Source organism: Lynx rufus, unplaced genomic scaffold, assembly GCF_022079265.1.
Source record: "Lynx rufus isolate CCGP_SWC_20201006 ecotype Redwood Valley unplaced genomic scaffold, mLynRuf1.p SCAF_3, whole genome shotgun sequence".
In the NCBI taxonomy this organism is placed as follows: Eukaryota; Metazoa; Chordata; class Mammalia; order Carnivora; family Felidae; genus Lynx; species Lynx rufus.
Genome location: NW_025814845.1, coordinates 158,953,687 through 158,980,376, shown reverse-complemented (window position 1 = coordinate 158,980,376; position 26,690 = coordinate 158,953,687). Strand labels below are relative to the sequence as shown.

The 26,690-nt window shown below is 42.9% G+C and overlaps 3 protein-coding genes across 4 annotated transcripts in view; 1 reads left to right on the top strand and 2 right to left on the bottom strand.

The window, feature by feature from the left end:
- ADAM9 (ADAM metallopeptidase domain 9) overlaps nt 1-5,914 on the bottom strand; it is a 145,294-nt gene extending 139,380 nt beyond the window's left edge. Inside the window, exon 1 of the mRNA XM_047091084.1 lies at nt 5,613-5,914. Within this exon, the coding sequence (XP_046947040.1) occupies nt 5,613-5,709 (97 nt within the window). The 5' untranslated portion in view covers nt 5,710-5,914. The remainder of the gene's footprint in view (nt 1-5,612) is intronic.
- Nucleotides 5,915-6,221: 307 nt separating this feature from the next.
- Nucleotides 6,222-22,074, top strand: TM2D2 (TM2 domain containing 2). Of its 2 annotated transcripts, none has more exons than XM_047091099.1 (4): nt 6,222-6,543; nt 7,334-7,421; nt 9,052-9,167; nt 20,644-22,074. In XM_047091099.1, the coding sequence occupies exons 1-4, from the start codon at nt 6,317-6,319 to the stop codon at nt 20,645-20,647; spliced, it is 435 nt and encodes a 144-aa protein (XP_046947055.1). In that variant the 5' UTR covers nt 6,222-6,316; the 3' UTR covers nt 20,648-22,074. The 2 variants fall into 2 exon arrangements, with proteins under 2 accessions (XP_046947055.1, XP_046947054.1); XM_047091098.1 differs by lacking the exon at nt 20,644-22,074 and adding an exon at nt 10,601-12,214 and having other exon boundaries at nt 6,230-6,543.
- On the bottom strand, nt 12,705-25,256 carry HTRA4 (HtrA serine peptidase 4). The gene is made up of 10 exons (XM_047091100.1): nt 23,541-25,256; nt 23,002-23,101; nt 22,468-22,469; nt 22,023-22,231; nt 20,955-21,149; nt 20,500-20,532; nt 18,546-18,660; nt 17,865-17,922; nt 17,350-17,445; nt 12,705-13,681 (listed from the first exon to the last, which is right to left on the bottom strand). Exons 1-10 carry the CDS (start codon nt 24,016-24,018, stop codon nt 13,516-13,518), a joined length of 1,452 nt encoding a protein of 483 aa, XP_046947056.1. The 5' UTR covers nt 24,019-25,256; the 3' UTR covers nt 12,705-13,515.
- Between the last annotated feature and the right edge of the window lie 1,434 nt (nt 25,257-26,690).

The following is a 26,690-nucleotide window of genomic DNA, read 5'->3' as shown; positions in this document are numbered from 1 at the left end:
TAATTGCAAAGCAAACAAACATGGGCTTTTCTCCTTTCCTTCCTGCCTATTATATAAACAAACAGCCACCTTTAAGTATTTTCACAGTAGAAGATAAACCCAAGTGCCACATATAGTACAAACAAAATAATTCTGTTGCCCAAATTATTTCTTGAAGAGAAATTATTGTAATTAGATCCATAAAACACTGTTATTTTGAGCCACATATTTCCATCTCATTCAAAAGGTCAATCCCAAGTGTGTATATATATATGATATATATCATATATTAATAACTATATTTTAAAAATTATAATTGCCACTGCTATGTCCTACCTTTTTACATTTTTTGAGTGTTGTAATTTCTTTCCACATTTACTTGTCTTCACATTTAAAAATAAACAGGGGCACCTGGGTGGCTCAGTCGGTTAACTGTGCAACTCTTGGTTTTGGCTCAGGTCATGATCTCACGGTTTGTAAGTTCCAGCCCCTCAATGGGCTCTGTGCTGACTATGCAGAGCCTGCTTGGTATTCTCTCTTCCCTTCTCTTTCTGCCCCTCCTGCTCACTCACTCTCTCTCTCTCTCAAAATAAATAAACTTAAAAAAAAATCTAAAAAAAAAAAAATGCCCCTTTGGGAAAACCACCAACCACTTATAAGATTTAATGCCCTCAAGAACTTAAGTTCCTCTAGCAGGGAATTTAAGTTTTTTGAGACAAAGGATGATATATCTAGTAAGGATGATAATCTTATTGATCATATGTTTCCTACCCTGGTACAGGGTTGAGTAAATGACTTTTTACCTTTATATCTATACATACATAGATTTCCTAATTGTTAATTATCATCTACAACCTGAATTATGCTTTATTTTCAAGATTAACATCTTTTATATCAATTTTCTAGAAATCCACATGGTCCACATATTTGTCATTTTAGGGGCAATGCTATATTTCTTTTTTTTTATATGAAATTTATTGTCAAATTGGTTTCCATACAACACCCAGTGCTCATCCCAACAGGTGCCCTCCTCAATACCCATCACCCACCCTCCCCTCCCTCCCACCCCCCATCAACCCTCAGATTGTTCTCAGTTTTTAAGAGTCTCTTATGGTTTGCCTCCCTCCCTAACTTTTTTTTTCCTTCCCCACCCCCATGGTCTTCTGTTAAGTTTCTCAGGATCCACATAAGAGGGAAAACATATGGTATCTGTCTTTCTCTGTATGGCTTATTTCACTTAGCATAACACTCTCCAGTTCCATCCATGTTGCTACAAAGGGCCAGATTTCATTCTTTCTCATTGCCACGTAGTACTCCATTGTGTATATAAACCACAATTTCTTTATCCATTCATCAGTTGATGGACATTTAGGCTCTTTCCATAATTTGGCTATTGTTGAAAGTGCTGCTATAAACATTGGGGTACAAGTGCCCCTAGGCATCAGCACTCCTGTATCCCTTGGGTAAATTCCTAGCAGTGCTATTGCTGGGTCATAGGGTAGATCTATTTTTAATTTTTTGAGGAACCTCCACACTGTTTTCCAGAGCGGCTGCACCAATTTGCATTCCCACCAACAGTGCAAGAGGGTTCCCGTTTCTCCACATCCTCTCCAGCATCTATAGTCTCCTGATTTGTTCATTTTGGCCACTCTGACTGGCGTGAGGTGATATCTGAGTGTGGTTTTGATTTGTATTTCCCTAATGAGGAGCGACGTTGAGCATCTTTTCATGTGGGCAATGCTTATATTTCCTTGAATGGTTGTACTGTACACTGCTTAGCCACCCTCTCAGGTAGCTGGGATCAGAGCTTCTATTCACAACAGGATTCCAATGTGTCAATGAAGCCAATGGAACAGGCTCTCCAGGGGTCTACTTGCACGAGGGTTTTAAGGAGCTACAAAAAGGAAAGGGGGGAAACCTCCTAAAATGAGTAAAAACCTCATTAAAAGAGAAATGTGTCAATGGGAAAAAGGCATTTCCCTTATTTGGGAGTGGATTTTGTCCTACAGTATGACAAATGTCTGGCAGTGGCATCGCTTACCTATAAACTAAAATACTCTAATCCTTAAGATAAATATAAACAAATACAAAAACAACTGCAGATTTAAAAACTAACCAAATTGGGGCACCTGGGTGCCTCAGTTGGTTAAGCGTCTGACATCGGCTCAGGTCATGACCTCGAGGTTTGTGGGTTCGAGCCCCACATCAGGCTCTGTGCTGACAGCTCAGAGCCTGGAACCTGCTTCGGATTCTGTGTCTCCCCCTCTCTCTGCCACTCCCCGGTTCATGCTCTGTGTCTTTCTGTCTTTCAATAATAAATAAATGTTTAAAAAAAATTTTAAATCTGACCAAATTAAGTGAACTTCTCAGGTTTCCTAACTCGCTCTTAAAAGGTCTGATTCAAGCAGTATCTCATGCAGGATCACTTCAGAAAAATGACTAGACTAAAATAACAATGTCGCAAAATGTAAAAGAAACTAGAATAATCTCTCAATATACAAACAAGACCATACAATTAGATTTATTTATGAGGCAGTCCTATAGCACTGACTCTAAGGATGGCATAACTCCAAAACTCTGAGATATACTACGTATCAAAGGGGGAGAAAAATACCATGAGGCTATAGTTATGTCATGTATCAGTGCTTGTGCATATTCCAAGAAAAAGCTTTCAATTACTTAGAGCTTGCATATTTGGGGAAATTTTCTAATAAACCAGGATTTTTAACAAAAAGCAGATATAAAGTCAACTTTGGTAAGATAAAATTCAAAATTCTTTTTGAAAACTATTTTGAACCCGGCAACTTGTTTTGTATATATTTTAATTATAAGAGTTTTATTTTTTACTTAAAGTTGGAAAATCAGACTATCTTTAAATTTAGAAGACTGCATTCTCCGATACAGCAAAAACACAAAGATATCAAATTCAAATAATTTGCTGGCACCCAAAAACAAAATGAGTATGGACTTAAGCTCTTTCTACATAGTTCGTTTTATAGTGATTCACCATGAGTAAGCTTTAAAACTCAACGTCTTTAGAATGCTAGTCTTAAAAAAAAAAAAAAAATTCTAGGGTCTGCATCATAACTACTACCTTAAAAGAGAAAATCAGAAAAGGTTTCACACCCAATTCCCTTTGTTATTTTTTCACAATGATACAAAGTTACCTTTGTCAGCCTCAGTTTTGTTTTTTTTTTTTTTTTTTTAAGTTTACTGTAAGTGTCAGCCCTTTGGAATTTATACTGCATTTCCTCATTGACATGTTACAAATGATCCTACCAAAGGCTGTTTAGCTTTTAGTGTTACTAATGCGTGGGTGGTACTTACTGAGTCCTCAAATTCTTCATTAGCAGAAAATGTTTCAGTGCATGTTTTAAACATCCTGTATTGCAAAAATTTAGTCAGCTGATTTTGGAAGAACATTCCCCTAGGGAAACATGAGTTGACTCACTGCACACTATTACAAAGGCCTCTCAAATGGTCTCTCACAGCCTCCAGTCTCTCCCTCCTATATTCTGTCCTCTACTGCCTTTGCCAGTTATCTTAATCGCAAATCTAGTTATATCACACCCATATTTGAAACCCTTCTTGCCCAAAGAACTTCTTGATAAAGTCCAAACCTCTTAGCATGAATAGAAGGCGCTCTCCAACTGGTACTAACTTATCTTAGTTTCTTCCTAGCCTCCCTTTCATGTAGACTGCCTGCAGACATTCTCATCATTCCCTAACAAGTCATGTTCTTTCATCCTTCCATATTCTTGTAAAAAGTTTTTCCCCTTAGAATGAACTCATATCCTTTTCCTTGAACATTCCCTAATGTACATGAGTTCAAATACCACTTACACTATAAAACCTCCCCTGAGATTTTATATATCGCCCAGAAAGTCTTAGCCCATTTACTCACCTTTGTCCCTCCATAAGCATTAAGCATGTTGTTCGTAGGAGTTCGATAAATGTTGACTAAATTTTGAAAGTATACCCATGCTTAAATGAAGGGACTGGCCATAAATTGTTAAAGCCACAGTTAAAAGCCATAAGGGTTTTCCATTCATCTATATGCAGGTATGCAATAATACCTACATTAATATTGGAGCACTGGGTGGCTAAGTTTGTTAAGTATCCAACTCTTGATTTCGGTTCAGGTCATGATCTCACCATTCATGGGATCAAGCACCACGCTGGGCTCCAGGCTGACAGCTGATAGAGCCTGCTTGGGATTCCCTCTCCCTCTCCCTCTGCCCCTCCTCTGCTCACATGGGTGCGCATGTGCTCACGCTCTCGCCCATGGTCTCTCTCTCAAAATAAATAAATAAACATATACTATATATAAATAAACATATACTATATATAGTCCTATTTATATTTGCAAACACTGAAAATCATGGATTACTAAAACTCCGGATGGGTAATATACTACACCTTACCTACTGATAAATGTTAACCATCTAAGAAAAGCACAGCAGAAACAGTCTTAACCAAAAAAGATATGGTGTCTTCCCATTCAATAAAGTTTTAGTATTTAGAGCTTCAAAATTCCAACATTGGGGCAAATTTACTTAATTGGAAAAAAAAAGTAAGAAAAAAATTTAATTAATTTCCTGAAGGTCAGCAGTCCTGCATTGAAATCTTCTATCATCACCTTTGCACAACTCTCAAGGCAACGATTCAGTAAAAACCCTCATTCTCCATACTTTAGGGCTAATAAAGGAAATACAGCCGTGCAAACAATAATTTAACGCAAGAGCCAAAATAAACAAAGAAGTTGTTTCCAGAAACAAGCTAGAGTGTTAGCAATTTGTTTCCACTATGTCTGGGCATCTCCAGTATAAATACCTTACATATTCAAGGGAAGTTTCACAATTCAAAGGCGATCTCACATAAATGATTTAATTCTTACGGTAATCCCGTGAGTTAAGCAGAGCAGGGATTATTTTTACGGATTTAAGACATTATGAACCCAGTAAAACCACAGATAAAAGACTGTTTGGCTATACAAACACAGCACCTCGCTTCCAAAAAGAAGTACTCTTTGCTACAGCAACAAAATGGCCCAAGACAAATGGGCGACCCCCCTTTATTCCATCACTAAATTTAGCTCTGTGAACCTACAAGGGACTCCGCTATTAAAAAGAACGTCAAAATTTCAAATTATGATAACCTGGAGCAAAAGTTCCATCTCCCAGTCTATTTCCGAGTGACATTAACTCTACAAGCAAAACGAAGCTCCATTTCTCAAAGCAGTTCAAACAAGAACACACCCTCGGCGCGCACTCAGACTCCAAAGCTTTCAGCCGACTCCCTGAGGTCAGAGTAGGTCCCAGAGAAGTCCCAAGAGAGTCTGGGGGACCCAGTTATGACGAGATGGGGGTGGGGCGCAATGCAAAAAGCTCCGCCGACCAGGAGACGGAGATAGAGGAACCAGGCAGAATACTGACAAGAAGGGTCTGGGGCGCCAAACCCCGAGCTTCGGGTCTGAGCACTGTCCACACACAAGCTGGAGTGGCTCCGCCTCCCGACCCCAGGTCCAGTCCCCAGCCAGGCCCCTCTGCTCCCAGACACCACAGGGTAACTCCGAGCGTCCCAGCCCTAGAAACAGAAATCTCAGAGGTCCCTGGGGGGAGGCGGACACCCACCTGGCCGAGCCCCACCGAGGACTGGGCCCACCAAGCCAAACAACAGCAGCCACCGGAAGCGGAGGACCCCAAAGGGCGAGCCCGCGCCCGATCCCATCGCGGCAGATTCCGCAGGTTCCACTCAACACTCGGTCGCTTCTGCCTCAGCGTGCTCCATCATTTCCCAACCCAGACGGGGCCCCAGAGCTGGCCGAGATGCGCGCGCCTGGAACGAGCACGCGCTCGGCACTGACGCAACTTGGCTCCAGTCCGAGCTCGCTCCCGGCATCGCGCTCGCTACGCTGACGTAAAGAAAAATCCAGTCGCCGGCGGGAGAAGGGGATTTCTGTCCCAGCCGCTAAAACCCTCACTAGCCTACCCCGCCCATTCACACTAACTGCCCCGCCCACTACCATTTATGCCCCTCCCCCTCCGCTTCCAGGCTCGCCTACTTTGGGCGTAGAAGGACCTAATTGGAGGAAGTACCCGGAGGTGGAGCGCAAGACCCAGAAGCGGAATTGAGCAAAAGCGAAGGGCAGCCCCGCCCGCTGCGCAGCCTTTTCTGATTGGTTTGCGGGCATTGGGCCGAGCACACCCATTGGCTGTTTGGTGGCGAGGAGTGGGGCTACGCGCGGAGAGGCCTGACCTGGCAGGACTGCCTTGGGTCGGCTGTGCCGGCCGAGCTTTGCTGTTGAGGTCGGGTCTCTTCCACTGGGCCCGGGAAGATGGTGCTGGGTGGTTGCCCGGTGAGTTACTTACTTCTGTGCGGCCAGGCGGCTTTGCTGCTGGGGAATCTACTGCTGCTTCACTGTGTCTCTCGGAGCCACTCACACAACGCTACCGCCGAGCCCGAGCTCACATCCGCTGGCGCCGCCCACCCAGAGGGCTCCGCCGGCGCTCCGAGCTGGGAATATGGCGACCCCCAGTCTCCAGTCATCCTTTGCTCTTACCTGTAAGCTACCCAGTCGTCGAGGTGGAGATGGAGATGGGGCCAGGGATATATGGGTGTTGGGGTTGGGGGGGAAGGGAGGCTGCTTTTTTTTTCAGACCCTCTTCACCTGAGGACCTGATAGTCAACACGCGGGAGGTAAATACCATGACAGGTTTCTCACTCCTCTCACCCGTGCAGGGGAAAATCTTGTGTGTCAGTGGCAGATCCTTTGGGATCCCGAAAAAGGACAACTAGGAAGGAGTGACCTCATATAGCCTCCGGAAGAAGGGTACGAGGTTGTGCCTTCTCTATCCTGCTCCCTTCAACTGAAGGAGAATCCGTCGTATGTGCTGGTACTGAGGCACAAATGGAGTAAATTACTTACCGTTGCCTACAAGGCACTTTCTTTTTTTAAAAAGCAATATCCTGTTGCAGAACCAAGTTTTTAACATCTCTTTTTAGTCCATAAGAAAAGGCGTTTGGGAAATGCCAAAGAGAACTGGGAATCCTTTGGCTTCAATTTTGCTCCCATAGCCTTGTGGCTCTTTGCCTAGGGAAGAGGAAGCCTTGGCAGAAGTAGAATCCATGTAGAAATCAACCAGAAACACTCCCTTTCCCCCAATTAGAGGATGGCTGTTTGACCTGCTGTTCTTCAGTCTGATTGACAGCAACTCTTGGGTACAGTCAGAATGAAATTAAACCCTAGAAAACTTGAAGCAATGTCTCTTGCTTGTTTTGTTTATATATACATAAACAGCCATTTGCAAAAACCATATGAGATGGTGATCATGATCTTACTGGTGATTTACAGACCTGATGAATTTATAGAATGTGACGACCCAGTGGATCATGTTGGAAATGCAACTGCATCCCAGGAACTCGGTTATGGTTGTCTCAAGGTGGGTTTTTATTTTGTTTTATGAGCAAACTCTTCCATAGAGAAATAGTACTAGGTAAATGCTGTTATAATAAAAGTATAGGGGTATGAAGTTACCTTTTTGTAGACTCTATTAGAATGACTTACTGGAAATTTCCATCATGGCCAGGGTCATTAACTGAACAAGACATTTCACTTCCTCAGGAAGAAGCAGTGTCTGTGCCAAAACTACCCAGGTGCACAGACTAACCTGTCTTTGATTCTTTGGGCCATTGAGATTGACTGATAGAAAGCTATTATGTAACCTCATTATCTTTCAAGTGTGCACTTGGCTGAAAGAGCAAAAGAAAGGTTTATGCACTTTCTAAAACCAATAATGGATTGAGCTGTATCTTTATTACACATGCATTTGGGGCAGTGATCGTTCTTTTCACCAGGCAAGCAGTTGCCATCTACTTCCTGTTTTCTTAGGAAATAGATGGGGTCTATCAGTATATGCCTTTGTAGGAGGTTATAGTATTCAAGGAGAGGCCTTTGGTAACAGTGGCCTCTTGATGGAAAAAAGCCATTCATTTCCATTAATAACATCCTACTTAGTGTCCCCAAAACCAGTCAACTTCATGTACCTTCCCCTCGTATTATGCAGCATAATGCAAGTCAAGATTCAATCAGGTATAAGAGAGTTATGGGAAAACATTGTTTATACTAAATCAGAGACAAAGGAATAAACCTGAAAGTAGCAAGACCAAAAAAGCAACTCTTACTGCAATCATGTGTAAAGAAGTATTTTCAATACAATGAGATCTTGTTCTATTGATAATTATCAATGAAGGTTTGAGTTAGCATTATATAGAGATCACTTACTTTTGCCCATTTTAATTAAAAACCGAGTTGATCCCGTGAAGGCACTCAAACTGCTACTTTCCCCAGAAGTCCTAGAGAACCAGTACTCAGGCACCTGAATCCCAGGGAAGGTATGATTTCCAAGTCCCTTCCCTTTGAGGATGCTCCAATGAAAATACTAGTGAAGTACTTAATAAGGTGCCAGGGGAGAATGTACAGCTGTGCTTTCTCTACTAGAGTTCAGTTACATAAATGGTAACAGGTCCTGTTCTGAAATTTTTTTGCTGTAATTTAAACTAATAAAAAAATGTACTGTAGATATTTGATAATCACACATTCATGACCTAAATAGAATTCTGAGTCAGCTGATATTCTGAGTTTTTTCCTTATTATATTCATTTATAATATATAAAGCAGACTTCTAATACACATTGACTTTTTAAATACCCATTTCCAAACGCTCCAGAATATGTTCTTTTTCCTGTAAATATAGGATAATTAAAGCATTGTGTCCATCTGTTCTAAATGACATTTAATGAAACTGATTGTAAAGGTTTTTACTATATTATTAAAGAAGCCAGTCACAAAGAAGAAAAAAAAAAGTTTACTTAAAACAATGCACAATTATGGTGGAATAGTTTAAAATCCCCTTGAATCACTAAATTCCTTGCTCTTGAACACAGCTTTACCCCAACTTTGTTAGTATAATTATTGTCCTGAGTCACCTTTTATTAATGAATATAAAGATATATTTTGTATTTACTTGCTTTGGTGAGTTTGGATTGTTTGTTTTGGTTGTTATGGCACAGTTTGGTGGTCAGGCCTACAGTGACGTGGAACACACTTCAGTCCAGTGCCGGGCCCTAGATGGGATTGAATGTGCCAGTCCTAGGACTTTCCTACGAGAGAATAAACCTTGTATAAAGTAAGTGTTACTTTGAATGGTTTGGTTGGTACTTAGAGGTACAGCTGTTTCTCTTGTCATCTCTTGATGTGACTTTTTCTTTTAAGTATTAAATGGGGCACCTGGGTGGCTCAGTCAGTTAAGCGTCTGACATCCGACATCGGCTCAGGTCAGTGATCTCACGGTTTGTGAGTTCAAGCCCTGCATCAGACTCTGTGCTGACAGCTCAGAGCCTGGAGCCTGCTTTGGATTCTGTGTCTCCCTCTCTCTGCCCCTCCCCCACTCTCTCTGTCTCTCTCTGTCTCAAAAATAAATAAAACATTTTTTAAAAAGTGTTAATTAGGGGCGCCTGGGTGGCTCAGTTGGTTGAGCGCCCGACTTCGGCTCGGGTCATGATCTCACAGCCCATGAGTTTGAGCCCCCACATCAGGCTCTGTGCTGACAGCTCGGAGCCTGGAGCCTGCTTTGGATTCTGTGTCTCCTCTCTCTCTGCCCCTCCCCCACTCGCATTCTGTCTCTGTCTCTCTCAAAAATAAATATTTTAAAAAAATTTTTTTTAAAAAAAAATTTTTTTTTTTAAGTGTTAAAGGGGCAACATGATTACTACTGTGCATAATCCATGGACAGGGGCAATGTGGTTATAAACAGAGAGGACCCTGGACCAGAGGCCAGAAGTTTTAAATGTCTCTTTCATCAACTAGCTAAGTGCCTTTGGATGCCCAGAGACTAAATCCCTCCCTAACCTACAGAATAAAGGAGTTGGACCAGATGATCTAGTGCCAAAATTCTTATGATAGGTATAAATCCTGTGAAAATAGCCTTAGTATTTCAGGAGTAAAGGTTTTATTATGAAAAGTGTGGGTTTCTCTCCTTGAAATAAGTTTATCTTAAAGAATTAGGGTCATTTCTGTAAATTTTGCTTGAAGGCACAGAATGTACATCATTTGCTAATAAAGAGTCTGTGATGTTTAGTGATATTAGGGCAACTGCAATTGAGTGTCATTGCAGTATGTAAGACCCAAGTCCTTATTGAAGAAACCTCACTTTTAGTTGCCACAAAACAGCAGAAGGGTATACGAAGATCAGTGTTCACCTGATGAAACACGACAGCACTTCTTTAGAGAACTGTATTCAGAAATACAGCCTCAGGAGCCTGCCTGTGTCAGGGAAGGATGCGGGCCCAGACTCCCCTCTACCAGACTGTCTACAGAGTAAATGTGCTTGACTGTTTCTTGTCTAATCCAAATCCGTATTTGTTCCTATAGGTCCCAGGTAGTGCTCTTTTACAACACTAGACCAACTAGAGATTTTCTTCAGGCGGGGGGGGGGGGGGGGTATATCCGAGGCCACAGAGGAACTGCTACACTATCTCTTCACTTATGTTAAGTTCATTAATCATTAAATGTTTTAATTTTCATGTGGTAAACATCTTCCTTTTCATTCCTTCTGTCTAGATATACTGGACACTACTTCATAACCACTTTACTGTACTCTTTCTTCCTGGGATGTTTTGGAGTGGATCGTTTCTGTCTGGGACACACTGGCACAGCAGTAGGGAAGCTGTTGACACTTGGGGGACTTGGGATTTGGTGGTTTGTTGACCTTATTTTGCTTATTACTGGAGGGCTGATGCCAAGTGATGGCAGCAATTGGTGCACTGTTTACTAAAAAGAGCAACCGTCATGGCCCAGAGAGGCACGTCTTCTGAATTCATCTCTACAGGCTCAAAACTCTTCCTTGACGCCAGACCTGGCCATTACTTTCCCTCTTTGGAGGGAATGGGTTTGGTTAGGAAGGTTTCTCTGGACTCCGGGTTTTCAACCCAAATTTTACCTTGCAGACTAGAAATGACAAACCAACAGTGTTTGGGAATCAAGTGTGTACCTTTCCTCATGTACAAAATATAAAGGATAGTGACTAACTTATAAGCTGCAGAGGGGTTTGCGTGCTCTTTATTTCTGTACATTGCTGTATCTTTAATACTTTGGAGCAAGTGGACCCAACAAGATGAGCAAGTGAACCTTGTGCCTTTTGTGACCCTAAATCTTCATGCAGAAGAGATCTGAAGCTGAACCAGTGAAAATCTTCAGCAGAAGTAAAATGGCCATGGATTTTAATACACACTGAAATTCTGACTTTCTGAATTTAAATTGCAGAATAAATTTTGCCAACCTGGAATGCTGTTTGGTACTTTCAGTAGGTAGAATGAGACTCAAAATTCTGTTTGTTTTGCCAAAAGCTAGGCATTTAAAATGAACCACTCTGTTAATAATCCTACTGTTACATCACTATTTTGCCCCAGAGGCAGTATATACAGTACAATAATTTCTTCATTTCAATTATATTTTGAAAGCCCAACAATATCAGTCATGTCTGGGTTAAGCTATCCTCTTGGCTATCCTATCCAAAAATTAGTTATTCACTAGTTTAGAGAGCTTACGTTTTAGGCTGGTAAAAAACATACCATACACCTAACTGTAAAACTATTCTTCACAATTATGTAAGATAAGGTGAAAGAAAAACAGATGCTTAAAGGACAGAATTACTGAGTACTGGGTAGAGTTAGGATGTGATTTATGGGGACAAAGAGAAACTGAACATATTCTGTCAAAATAAGTGTGGTTCCAAAAGCTCTCACTGTGGGCTATAGTAGTCAGTGGGGAAAGAGACAACCAGGCTTTTGCATTCCCAAATCATGGGGAATAAAAGGAAATGTTCTGAATTATAAGTGGTTTTAAAAGCTTAGTTCCCATCCTTTGCAATTTAAGTTGAAAAGAACTGCTAATAACTATAAAGTAAAAGGAGGACTTTGTGGACAAACTAAGAGCCTGATATTCAGGATAAATTCTAGAAACAATCAAGGTAGAAGTACTCAAAGTTTAGTCTCATAATAGTTGACTTAAAGACCAAGAATCACAGTTAAAAAAAACTCTGGATATGTTCCATCATTATGAATCAGCTTTTCTAAAAGTTTCAGCTTTATTATCCCTGATAAATATGCTCACTGTACTTCTATTCTTAAATGGTAGCAACTGTGAAAAATTAAAACAGATTATTCTGTCTTGAAAGTTCTGTGCCACATTGACCTTAACCTTGTTGTCTACAATAGCAATAATTGGTAGATTCTTATTCATAGTCTCTATACTATAAGTATATAGTATTTTTTAAATTGTTGTAGGTCATGAAGAAACTAGACCCCCTCCCCAGGAAAAAATGCACATAAACATAAAATTCTGCATAGAATTTAAGGAGACACTGTATTAAAAAAAATAACTACTAAGAGAAATCTGGAAAACAAACTAAAATTAAAACCTTACCAAAAATAAGATACTACTCTAAGCCACAAGTCCTGCCTCATCTCACACTTTTTAAAAAAATCTCAGGACTGGGGCGCCTGGGTGGCGCAGTCGGTTAAGCGTCCGACTTCAGCCAGGTCACGATCTCGCGGTCCGTGAGTTCGAGCCCCGCGTCAGGCTCTGGGCTGATGGCTCAGAGCCTGGAGCCTGTTTCCGATTCTATGTCTCCCTCTCTCTCTGTCCCTCCCCCGTTCATGCTCTGTCTCTCTCTGTCCCCAAAATAAATAAACGTTGAAAACAAAAAAAAATCTCAGGATATTCACAAACCCCCACCAAAAGCTACTTTCTTTAAAAACAACACTTTGGCAACTTTCAGACTCAAAATCATTAATGTTGCCAGGAGGATGAGCTAGGGTAAAAAGGTAAAAATCTATAAGTTATTGAAGTATCTGTCTTATAAAAGAAGCCCTTCTCACAGTCAGAAAAGCTTTTGGAGACCACTGTCAGGGTGATCATGAGAATCTTTAATATTCTTTGTGACACTCTGCAGTTGCCAGTGTCAGTTTGACTTGCAAATGATGCCCATCCTCTGCATCTATAAACCCTGGCCAAATATGATACAACCTGAAAAACTGGGAAAAGGAGTATTATTAACAATTGGATTTCCTTTGCACTCTGGATTCAGGTTGTTTCTTCATATTTGGCGTGTGTGTGGATGTTTGTGTTATATCCAGTTTGTAGCTATAGTGAAGTTTTAAAGTCCTAAAGCGGCCTTCTGTCAAGGTTAAATTAGAAACTGTGCCTGTCTTTCAGTTGTTTCTTTGTTTAAATAAAATGTTATCAGTTCCCAGACTTCCTGGCACCATGTCCTTCACTTGCTTTAGTAAGGCTTCTTAGCAACCAACAGTAGAGCACCCCAACCAAAAGGTCCCTGAATGTATGTGTGTTTTAAAGCATTCATTTTTCTTTATAAGAAAGAGAACCTAAAACTTGCCATCTTTGGTACATCTTCAATACAAACCAGGTAATATAGCTTTGGTTTTGTTAGATAATTTCTCTTTAAGGCAAGATATTTAATTGATTATTTCAGGTGTGACTGTCAGGATCAGAGTTTGACTTCCCCGACGAACCATCATGGAAAGGGAATCACTGTCCTTAACAGCTTGAGTAACATCAGTTGTGGTGGTAACAGGTTGCCCATTTATGCTGACAATTACATCGTGGTCTCTCAACCCAGAGCTGGGGGGGGGGGGGGGGGGGAGAAAAGAACCATGAAACTGTAAGTTTTGCTTGTCCCCATCCAGAATTTAATGTCATTTCTTGGCATTATTTTGCTGTCATTAAACATACAACCAGGAAACCAGAAATAGCCTCAATCCTTCCAAATATGAGGACTATCCTAAGATAGTCCTGGGGACTATCACCTGGGGACAACAGTCTTACCTTTATAAAGTCAATACTCTAACAATCATGTAAAAAGTTTACTCCTCCCGTATATTGGATTTGGTTTGGAATAGGGAATTTAGCTTTTGGTTTTTATCATTCTCTGACCTCTGTAAACCTCAAGCAAAGATGAAGCAATATATTTCCAAGCAATATACATTTTTCCCCAGACAGCTGTACTCTATATCAGTTTGGTTTTGACAGCCCACTTGTCCCATCTTCACCCATGGTTGTGGAAGTAGACTATGCTGAGCTGCATGGTGGCTCTGCTTTCAGTTAGTCAAAAACCAGTCACCCCTCCAAGTCTAAATATTTAAGGCTCTGGTTGTAGGCTCCTTTTCCCCAAAGCTGTGATTACATTCTGTCTCCAACACGTTTGCTTCACATAGAGTACATAGTCTAGAAACAAAAAGCACCTCCAAACACAAAACACTGCAATCACATATGGCCATGCTGATGATTTCTCTTAAAGTCAGTAATAGGCTGGAAGAGGCTCATCAAATGAAATGACTCCAGGAGACACCATTTTAAAGAAATGGGAGGAGTGCCTGGGTGGCTCAGTCGGTTGGGCAACCGACTTCGGCTCAGGCTATGATCTCATGGTTGGTGAGTTTGAGCCCCGCATCGGGCTCTGTGCTGACAGCTCAGAGCCTGCTTTGGATTCTGTGTCTCCCTCTCTCTCTGCCCCTCCCCCACTCATGCTGTCTCTCTCTGTCCCAGAAATAAACATTAAAAAAAATTTTTAATAAAAATTAAAAAATAAAAAAGATATGGGAAGTCAAAGGAAGGATGTGGGAGGATTACCAAGAATGTGGAATTTTTTTTAATAGAAATTTAAAGCAAGAGGCTATGAAAAGAAGTTTGAGGGCAAAGCTAAAAGCATGGAAAACCTTTAGAACAAGGACACCTCAGGAGGATGACTGGGGCAGTGTACAAAGAAGAAACTTAGTTCATTATAGTTCTGTGAATAGAAGAAAAAAGATAAAGAAACCTGCCAGTTATTAGTGTAAACTACACACCAAAATGAGGGAATGAGGCTTAGCCAGGATAAATGATCTTTCCCATGTCCCACAGCTTGGAAGAAACTAAAGGATTTGATCCTGGGTCTTTCAGACTTGAAAACCCACCTGGCTACTCACTCTGCCTCTCAGAAACAAGAGAAGGAGCTACAAAACGGGATAATCCAGGGGTTAAGCCAGATTCCACATCCCTGCTCTCTGGATAATTATGTACCTCTCAAGTAATTACCTCTCTGTACCACAGCTGCCGTTTCTATAAATTAATGCCTATATCATAAGACTATTGTATGTTCTATAAGTATGTAGAACACTTAAAATGATTCCTGACATAGTGGTTAATAAGTGCCAGCTGTTATTACTATAATAATTGTGATTATTATTAGATATAAGTGGGTGAAGCCAGAAATAATAGATTTCTGGTTTATCGGTGACTTCAAGCAAGTCCCATATTTTAATCTTCATCCAAATCACCTGCAGCTCTTGTTTAAAATGCAGATTCTGGGGCACCTGAGTGGCTTCATTTGGTTAAGCATCTGACTCTTGATTTTGGCTCAGGTCATGATCACAGTTGGTGAGATCAAGCCAGGAGCTGGGCTGCATGCTAACAGCATGGAGCCTGCTTGGGATTCTCTCTCTTTGTCTCTCTCTCTCTCTCTCTCTCAGAATAAACATTTTTAAAAATAAAAATAAAATGCAGATTCTGATTCAGTGGTAGAGCCTGTCGTTCTGCATTTCTAAAAAGCACCAGGTGATGCCAATGCTGCTGGTCTACAGACCACATTTTGAGTAGCAAGGACTTGGAGAGCTGAAAGAAATAGCTTTGGCCTTGAGCCAAAAGTTAAAAATAAAGGGGTGGGGGGAGGGCAGGAAGCAAGAAAGTTTAGAAAAGCCTATGACAAGCCAAATTTAGTAACATGAGACCTACTACTTAGCTATTCTGAACAGTTAGTACCTTGTGGTTTCTTCCCCCTAGTAAAAGAGTTGCCATAGTCTAAAAAGGTGACTGAGCTCTTGAAAACCAAAAATAGGGGCGCCTGGGTGGCGCAGTCGGTTAAGCGTCCGACTTCAGCCAGGTCACGATCTCGCGGTCCGTGAGTTCGAGCCCCCCGTCAGGCTCTGTGAGCTGATGGCTCAGAGCCTGGAGCCTGTTTCCAATTCTGTGTCTCCCTCTCTCTCTGCCCCTCCTCCATTCATGCTCTGTCTCTCTCTGTCCCAAAAATAAATAAACGTTGAAAAAAAAAATTTAAAAAAAAAAGAAAACCAAAAATAATGAGAAAGGGATATTGAAGAAGTATAAGAGAGAGACTCAGGAAAATAACTGTAGGACAAACCACCTCTTCCCTCAGTAGTTAGTATAAATGTTTAAAGACAAGAGTAAAATCAGCTGAGCACTTCTTTGATAAGCTATTCTAGCCTTTGCTTTATTTACATTCATTCATTCATTCAGTGCTGGCCTCTGATACGGTCTTCCAGAGTTCAAAGAAAAAAGTGTCTGAAAGTACCTAAAATATATTATTAAACCATTAGTCCTCTGAATTCTTCCTGTTCTTAATAAGTAAGGTATCGAAAGAATAGATTTGAGAATTCCTAGCAAAATTAATTTAAGCTTATGCTGTTAACTCATCATGAATTCTTGGGCTACAAAGAACCATCCCCTTCCCAAAAGAAGTCCTTCCAAACACAAGTATTCAAAAGTCTAAATCCACACTGTCCAATAGAAACGTAAGGCAAGACACATACATAATTTTAAATTTCCTGGTAGGCATATTTTTTTTAAACTTTTTTAATTTTTAGAAATATCTTTAAAAGTAGATGAAACTAATGTTAATAATATACCTATTTGGGGGCACCTAGGTGGCTCAATCAGTTAAGCGTCCACCTCTTGATTTCAGCTCAGGCCATGATCTCACTTGTCATGAGATCGAACTCCACGTCAGGCTCCACGCTATCGGCGCAGAACCTGCCTGGGATTCTCTCTCTCTCTTCCTCTCTTTCTGCCCCTCCCTTGCACGTGCTTCTGTGTGCATGTTCTCTCTCTCAAAGTCAATATTTTAAAAATATACCTATTTTAGCTCAATATATATATTATCATTTTAACATGTAATTTTTTAAATTATTAAGTTATTTTCCACTGTTTCATATAAGTCTTTGAAATCCACTAGAAACAACACACACCTGTTATGCTACTATACAACATCTTACACAATGCAGTGATTAAGGTATGAAAGGCAGTCCTTCCAAAACAAAAGGTATGTTTAATGGAAAAATATTTTACATCCATTACCTCTTTTTTTATTTAAATAAAATTAAAGAACATTCAGTTCCTCAGTCACACCAGCCACATCTGGGTATTCAACAGTCAAGTGCGGGGAGGGCCACTGTACTGAACAGTGCACGTCTCAATCCAACACACATTTTACTACGGCACGTGAGCTGCGCTCTTACCTTTCAGCAGCTGTTCCTTGAATCACCTCATACACAAAAACTCCAGAACTCACATCAGGGAAATCTGGATCTTGCCTTTTCATCTCTTGAAGAAGGCTAAGAAAAGTGAGAAGAGTTTTCCCGGAAGGTTAAGAAACACAATGACTTAATAATCTTCAGAGCCCTGGCCAAAATCTCCAACTCAGTAGGTACTCTTATCTGTTCTACTCAAGGCTCCAAGTGGCCAGGGAGAATTCCATCAAGCCGGTCACAGTTATTCTTCCCCGGGGGTGGTCTGGTTCTCTGCCGAAGCCTGGGACCATGGGACATTATAAGGTAGAGCCACAGAGAAAGAAACTACTGAAACGTTCAGCAAATATTGGTGCCAGCAGAGGCACCTACTCAGTGACAACAAGGCCCTGCAGTCACAAGAGTAGCTAGTTGTGGTCCAGATGCTTTAGATCACCTGTTAAGACTGTCCAGCTGTGACTTTTGCTTCTGAAAAACAACCCAGACACATTCAAACCCACGCTTACTTCATAGTGAGAGGCAGCATCCGCAGACCGAGATACTTCTTCTGTGAAAGAGCTTTTCCTGGAAAGGAAAATTAGGAAAATTAACAACAAGAATTCCTTCCTTTGGGCAGAGCATAAAAGACACCAAGTCATGGATTATCCTTACTATTATTATAACTGCCTTTTCAGGGGCGTCTGGGTGGCTCAGCCGGTTAAGTATCCAACTCTTGGTTTCGGCTCAGGTCATAATCCCATGGTTCATGGATTCAAGTCCTGGGTCAGGCTCTGCATTGACAGTGCAGGGCCTGGGGTGCGCTCTCTCTCCCTCTATCTCTGCCCCTCCCCTGCTCATGCTGTCTCTGTCTCTCCCAAAATAAGTAAATAAACTTAATAATAACTGTCTTTTTGGGGTGTCAGCAATGAAAATGCTTCAGAGAATCTTTGTCACTAGCATGAACACTCCTCCCATCCACTCCCATTTCTAGCCCATGGGTTTCCTTTCCACCACAATTCACATATTTCTGGGGACAATACATGCCTGGCTTTGTGCCTTGTCTCCCAATATTGCCACTCAAGCCAACGTGATAAGAGCTGGGTATTAGTGACTCAGTATTCTACAGAATTCCTAATGGCAGTCTCTACGATAGATTGAGTGCTCCTGAAAAACACAAGAAAGGAAGAAAAAGTCCTAACTCCCCTCACCTTTCAACTGGCGCTCATGGAATTCTGCCAAGAACTGTCGAATTCGATCTGAGGGAATTGCGAAGGAGATTCCCGCGGTCACCTTGAGTGTATTTATGCCAATCACATCACCATCCTGGCAAGGGAGGAGCCATCATTAGGTCTCCAAGTCATGCAAACTGATAGGTGCAAAACTAAAACCAGCAGAGGAGAGAGTGAAGCCAGTCACTGAGGGTCAGAACACAGAGGGGCTAGAGGAAAGCGGACTTCAACAGAGAGCAGCGGATGTTACCTTACGGGACACACAGCGTTGTAGGAAAACCGGGGTGGGGGGGGGGTACCTACCCATGTGCAAATCCCTACTGAGGACATTTTTTAAAATCTTGAGCTCATTTTTTTCCTTCGCCAAACTGATTTTAAAAGTGAACCACAGTTTGTATTTTGACAGGGATAAGAGGACAGGGAGTATTTGCCTTTTCTGCTTAAATGAAACTTAAAAAAAACATGGAAAAGGCAAAAAGGCAACACTTCAGTGAAACTATTCAGGATTAGCTAATTGACCTTAGAGAACAAAGCTCTACAAGGCCGAAGCTGAGAAGTGGGAAACACTTTCCTCTTGGTGCACTTCATCATCCTTTAGCCTTTGTTGAGTAATGGCAAGGGTAGAAAAGAGACTTCTGATCATACTAAAATACGTATTATAGGGGCTCCTGGGTGGCTCAGTTGGTTAAGCATCCAACTTCGGCTCAGGTCATGATCTCACAGCTTGTGGGTTCAAGCCCCACATCGGGTTCTGTGCTAACAGATCAGAGCCTGGAGCCTGCTTCGGATTCTGTGTCTTCTTCTCTCTCTGCCCCTCCCCTGCTTGCTGTGCTCATGCTCTCTCTCTCTCTCAAAAATAAATAAACATTTTAAAAAATACATATTATGGGGCGCCTGGGTGGCGCAGTCGGTTAAGCGTCCGACTTCAGCCCGGTCACGATCTCGCGGTCCGTGAGTTCGAGCCCCGCGTCGGGCTCTGGGCTGATGGCTCAGAGCCTGGAGCCTGTTTCCGATTCTGTGTCTCCCTCTCTCTCTGCCCCTCCCCCGTTCATGCTCTGTCTCTCTCTGTCCCAAAAATAAAAATAAAAAAATAAAATAAAATAAAATACATATTATAATTCAGTAGGTCTGGAATGTGGCCTGAAAATGTGCATTGTCTACTAGAGTAGACAATGTGTCTACTCTAGTAGACTCATTGTCTACAGGAGAAAGCAGGTGCAAAAAATTACATGCATTGCTAAGCAAAAAGGGGCTCAGTAATTTCACATACAATTCATCCTCCAAAAAGTAACTGTAATGTGTAAAGAACCAAAAACAATCAGCTCAAAGGGACTCAGAAAGCATGATCACAGACTGTCTCAAACAGCACTACACTCTCATGCTTTCCCCACATAATTGAGCAACAAGAAACTCCCATTTCCACTAGAGATGCTGAATGAAACTAAAGAAACATGACAGAGCAATGGATTCTTACTGTGGTTTTTCTGTCATCTCTATCAAGACTAAATTTAACCCTGAACAGACCACATCATGTAGTTAGCATCTTGGGATCAGGAACAGTTCTTCATACGCAGCAGCAGAGGGGTTTTCAAGGATAAACCCTACATAGTACTGTTGGTCATTTAACATCTATTTTAGTTTAGTGCCCAGGACTTGTGTTAACTACGCGATGAAGACAGAGAGCATGCTCAAGAGATGTCAGTAAGCATAAGTAAACCCTAGCACTCTCAGTTTGATGAAATCACATGCCAGGATGATAAATCCACTGTAGATTTAAATTTCTGCTAACTGGTTACTTAAACGATGCAATAACAGAAAAGCATCTTACCACAAATCTCTACATAAGGGTGACATCCTAGTCTGCATCATGGAATTTGTAAAGTCTTTGAAAGTGAGGAAGAGACGTGAAGCAGCAAGGAAAGTGGTCACTTACCAAGTTCACCAGAGGTCCCCCAGAATTCCCATGCTGAAGACAGAAATTTGGAAAAGTCAGTACTTTTCTCCTTGTCATTTATACATGGTTCCTAAAGAGGTTTACCAAAAGCAGCCTACGCTGATGAGTGCCTGTTCCTCCTAGATAGGCAAAGCCGTGCCCCCGTCATCACCAACACTGAAGTCAGTGCCAATGAAGGACAACAGCAAAAGGACCACCACCTTCTACAGCAGGGGGTGACCCCTATGACAGACCTAAGAGGCTACCATGGATGCCAATTATCACATCAAACAGGCTGAACTCTAACAACATGGCATGCCATCCCTCTCGTGAGGATCTAACTGTACTCTGGACATCCCCAACAGGCCAATGGGAAAAGAGGGCATTCTTACATGTCCTTCTCACTGTCCTGTCAGTACCTAACGGGTTGAGGATGGCCCTCCCAAGTGACTTACGTTAATTATGGCATCAGTCTGGATATAGTCCATGTTCGAATCCTTCAGCCCCAGCTCTTTGCCCCCTCTCTGTGTAGTGCTGACAATTCCTGCAGTCACCGTGTTCTGCAGAGAAAACGGGCTGCCCAAGGCCACCACGAACTCTCCAGCCCACAGGTCAGATGACCTTCCCAGCAGCAATACAGGAAGGTCAGTCTGCACAAGACCAGAAGGGATGGGAAGGACAGAGAGGTGAAAAACAAATCAAGAACAGAATCAACCAGTATTTGTTTTCAACACACATATGACACCGTCTCTATCATTTGGGCAGTTAAAATCCAAGAATCACCTACCCACCCACATACATTCTACAAGTGCCTGATGCTTCTTCCTCAAATTCCAGCAACCACCAAACTCTCTCACTTGATAAGATGATCAGTATCATCTCTAAAATCTAAAACTATTGCTTTGTAGAAATCACTATAACTAAACCACCAGTGAAGTAGCTGATGAACATAAACTGACATTAGCAACTTAGCTCGATTCCAGCTCAAAGGTTCCTAGTCAAGGTTAAGCCACAAACAGAAAGGAGATCACCCAGAGCAGTGCTTCTCAAATTTTAACGTGCACACAAATCACTTGGGGATCTTATTAAAATGCAGATTCTGATTCTGTAGCCCGGGGTGGGATCTGAGATTCTGCATTTCTAAAACATTCTCAGATAACGTCAATGCTGCTGAAGTGCAGATTACACTTTGTGTAGCAAGCACCTCAAAGTATTCCTCAGCAGCTTTGAATCCATTGCAATCATTCCTAGTATTCTAAGGCAAGCAGAAACAAAGCTTCCCAGAAGCAGCATCTGTTGAAAAAAGAGGTAAAGGAGGCTGGATAGTTAATAGAAATTGTTAGGGATATACAGATGGGCAGAGAGGAAAATAAACAAAGGAGGAGTGAAAAACAGGAAAAAAAAGAAACCAGAAAAGAGCATATACCAGGTAGAAATGTGTGGGAGTGGGGTGGGAAAGAAAGTATCAGCAAATTGATGAAAATCCCCAGCTGTACAGACTGATTTGGCCCTTGCATACTCACGTTTGGCTCAATCTTAATCAGCGCAAGATCCAATTTATGGTCAATGTCCTTGACAGTGGCTTCATACTGGACCCCACTCTGGAGCTCCACCTGGATCCGCTGCCGGTTGGTGAGGACGTGGGCATTGGTAACAATGAGCCCATCCTCAGACACTATGAACCCAGAGCCACTGGATGCAGGAATATCCTTGCTGCTAAGAGGTGACCTGTCTCAGCAAGACAACGGCATAAGCAGAGGGCAGGAAAATTAGGGGATCTATCACAGTCTGGGGACATGGGAACCTCTCATTTATCAAGCATACTGCCACCACGGTTTTCTCAGACATTTTACTTTCTCCTGTTTTCGTGCTCTCCATGTGTAATTGGATTCTGCATGTTCAATGCCTTGGCCATCTCTTAGGATCACGAATGAGAGCTGATTCCAGCTCCCCTTTTCCAGGGACCACCTCTGACCCCCACCTTCAGCGATGGTCAGAGCAGCAACCCTCTGCTTCAGAGACCTAATCTAATCATGCTACTGCGGCCAAACGTGGATCCCACGTTACTGAGTGCCACATTACTGAGGACCCAGGCAGGGAGAGAGTGTAAGAGAAGGCTGGTTCCAGCTTGGATCCACTACTAACTGGTCTTGTCACACATGATTCCTTTCCATGCAAACGAGCAGCCTGAGCAAGATCACCATCAGGATGCCTTCTAGCTCTTACATCTGACTCTCAGATTTTGTCTGTGGGAGATGAGGAAGGGTGAAACCCCAGGCAACTAAGTGCAGAGGAGTGGCCCAGATTTGGAAGTCAGGAACCCTATGCTTCCGCTCTTTGGCTAAACCACCCTGAACAGATTACTCAACCTGTTTTGAGCTGCGATTTCCTCACAGCAGGTTTTATGACTAAATGATGCTTGTAAAGCGGTAGCGCAGGGACTTAAGTGGGCAGGCGCTCATAAACAGACCGCTGGTGGCGGCCGCCTCTTGCCTCCTTTACCTGCGGAACAGCTGCAAGTGAACCACGGATGGCGCCACCTTCTCCACCACGGCGGCGATGAAGTTGTACTTGCTCCTGAGCCGGCCTACACTCCTGGTCCCTGAGAAGAAATGCTCCATGCTTGGGGGCGGTGGGCGTCCCGCTGCCTGACCGCATCTGGTGTCCTATCCCCAAACTCCCGGTGTCTCTCCTCCTCCAGTTCCCTTTCCCTCCCCTTCCTCTCTTCGGGCTCCCCTTTATGTTCACGGCCATCCCGTAAGGATACGCCTTGAGGAAAACAGCTGTCATCCCATCCCGGGTGGGGGGAAAAAAAAAAAGAGAAAGGGAAAGGGGGAGACGGTGTTTAACAGGCCTGGGGAGGCAAGTGGGGAGAAACCACATGGGAACCGGTAAGGAGACACCTAAGAAGGAAAGAAAATTGGGAACAAGGAGTTGAATCCGCAGGCAAAGGCGCAGGGACGAGCCTGCGGCTAACCCCGAGTGCGGCGCGCTGCTTAGAGGAGTCGCGAGCGCCCGAGCGCGCGCGGGCCGGCGCTCACCTTGGTCGGCGCAGTCGCCCTTCAGCACGGGCACGGCCGGGAGCGCGCCCCGGAGGCGCGCGGCGCGGTTCTCGGCGCGCAGCGCGCACAGGTTGGGGTAGGTGCGCCCATCGCTGCCGCACACGGCCGCTCCCGCCGCGGGGCAGCCGCAAGTGCCCATCCAGGCGCCGCGGAAGCGCTGGGCGCTGAGCGGCGCGCGGCACTGCAGCCCCGGGGCGCACCGCCGGCCCAGCGTCCCGCCGCAGGCCTCTCCCTCGGCCGCCGCGCAGACGCGGCAGCAGCGGCAGCGGTCGAGCACCGGCGTCGCCCCAGCGGAGCAGGTGGGCAGCGGGGGGCAGCGCGTAGGCTCGCAGGCCGCCGGACAGGGCAGCGAGGGCCTGGACTTCCTAGCCTCGACCCTGGGCACAGGCAGCGGGGGCAGCAGCAGCCACAGCAGGAGTTGTCCGAGCGCGGTGGGCCGCAGCAGAGATCTAGTCATTCTGCCCCCTTCCTTCTTCGCTCTGTTCCAGTTACTTTGGTCTCGCAACTGCTCTAACGTGAGCAACACACTTTCTCCCGGCTTGGGTGCCGCCTCCGCCAACCCCCAGACTTTATGGGGCAGAACCTGGCAGATCCCACACGTATCACCCACACCGTCCCCGCCCCGGGGCCAGGTCTACCCCCACGCCACGAAGAGAGGTCGCCAGCCCTGCCCTGTGCAGGCACTTACCTCGGGAAGTCCAGAAAACCAGTAATAGGGCACACTGACTAGAGAGATCACCCACCCACGGACAGAAGGTCAGCGTTAGGAAAACATACACCATATTTCAGTATTTCACATGGTTTTATTACAAAACAAGCAACAAAACAGTTTTAGAAAATTATTTTTGCTACATACCAATTAGTAGATCACATAAAATGAGAAGCATAACAGTTTCCATGCACTCAGCTCAGTGCTTGCAGTGAGTGCATTTCACAGCTGAAACGTACTGGTTCAAAACACAAAATCATGCCACACCATAAGCAGTGGGGGAAGGGGTCAAACAGTATATTTTTGCCAATATTAGCTTTACTCAAACTCTACTTAGCATGAGTGACTGTAACTGACTGCTGCAGGCAATAACATGGAGGAAAAAAAGGATGAGGGGAAAAAAAAGTGATGTTGGTAGAAAAGATTTAATAAACTGCCCATTTTTGATATGTTCAAAGTTTATAAACAAAGCTCATTTGGGAAACTCAATTTCCAAAATGGTGTTACTTCCATGTGCCTGTTTATCTGGTCAACAGTGAAAACTAACATCAAATTCCACCGCTCAGCTACTCAATCTGCTATTTATTTATTGGTTGCTTTTACTCGTATCAGAGCACAGTTATATTTAGGAAGAAAAAGAAAAAACCTTTTGTGTCAAGTAAACTACAAAGCTGGGCCTTACCTCTGCTCTTTTTCACTCAGCATTCTACTCAAAAATAAACGTATAACCTCCAATATTTTGACCTGAGTCCACTCTTCACCTTACTAGGGTTACAATGTCTCACAGGATGCAAAAGGCGAAACTACATTTACCAACCACCACAGAAATTCTTAAGCTTTCATTCTTAAGCTTAAGTTCTTAAGCTTTCAAGATAGTGAATGGTAAATAGTTCAATTATAGGGAAGACCACTTGGGGCACCTGAGTGGCTCAGTGGGTTGAGTGTCCAACTTTGGCTCGGGTCATGATTTTGTGGTTAGTGGGTTCAAGTCCCATGTCAGGCTCTGTGCTGACAGCTCAGAGCCTGGTGCCTGCTTCGGGTTCTGTGTCTCCCTCTCTCTCTCTCAAAAACAAACAAACATTAAAAAAATTGAAAGCCAAATGCTTTGATTGCATAGGCACCATCTTTGGCTCACATGTGAAGTGACATTAAAAATTGTGATGTGAAATTGGTCAGAAGGTAAGAAATATGGACACAAAAGGAATTCTGAAATAAGGTTTGGGAATTAGAATGCTTTTAAGTGCCATTGAAGATAATTCTATTTATCTGGTGTTGGAACCACATTAACAATGTTGTCACTTGGTATTCCCAAGTATTTGCCATCTACAGTCCTTGTTTCCATCATAATAATACAGTCTAGATTTATAAGCATATTGAACTCACATTCTTAAAATAGACCCTACTGAATGAGAAATGTATCAGCTTACTATAATGGCCAATTAATTTAGCAGTAGTATTCTAGCAGAGAGTTTACTTAACAAAAGAGAAATGGATACATTTTTGCCAGAGGATGACAGCTTTCATGAGTTGGGGGATGTTTAAAGAGATCTCAAAAGTTCCTAATTTATTTTTGCTAGTGCAATATCATTTATTGTGTACCTTCTTTGACCTAGCCAAAGAATTTTCTTAAGGAAAATTTGAAGATGAAACCAGAGATGAGGAGCTTTAAGAATTTGAAATGGCTACTTGAAGCTGTAACCTCACTCACCCATGAATAACTAACTCCCAAAGCACAGATTTCTTTTTTTTTTTTTTTTAATTTTTTTTTTTCAACGTTTATTTATTTTTGGGACAGAGAGAGACAGAGCATGAACGGGGGAGGGGCAGAGAGAGAGGGAGACACAGAGTCGGAAACAGGCTCCAGGCTCTGAGCCATCAGCCCAGAGCCCGACGCGGGGCTCGAACTCACGGACCGCGAGATCGTGACCTGGCTGAAGTTGGACGTTTAACCGACTGCGCCACCCAGGCGCCCCAAAGCACAGATTTCTGAGGACAAAAGTCTACAAGAGTCTGCAAAAAAGAGTGGGGGGAGAGAAAAAGAGAGAGATCCAGTAGATGTCTTTTTTTATAACAGGACCACTAGGCCAAACAATGCAAGGGAACTACACTGCATTAAAGGAACAAAGATTTCCCTCAAGCCCCTAGGGGTTTCTGATGACATGTTTTTACCTCTGCATTACATCTGGACATAAGAAGGGGAAGATATTCACTTAGGTAAAAATGCTTCTCTCAGTATCTTCCTCTAGTCTTTAATTTTTAATTTAAAGGTAACTAATTGATCTAGCTGATGAAAGGTATAGACAGAAATGAGTTAGTTTTTCTCTCCCTTTAGGGAACCCTGGTAAGTTAGCAGTAGGCCACATTAAGTTAGACAAATTCTCCCAGGGACCTGGAAATAGTATCTTTTGTCAAGTTGAAAG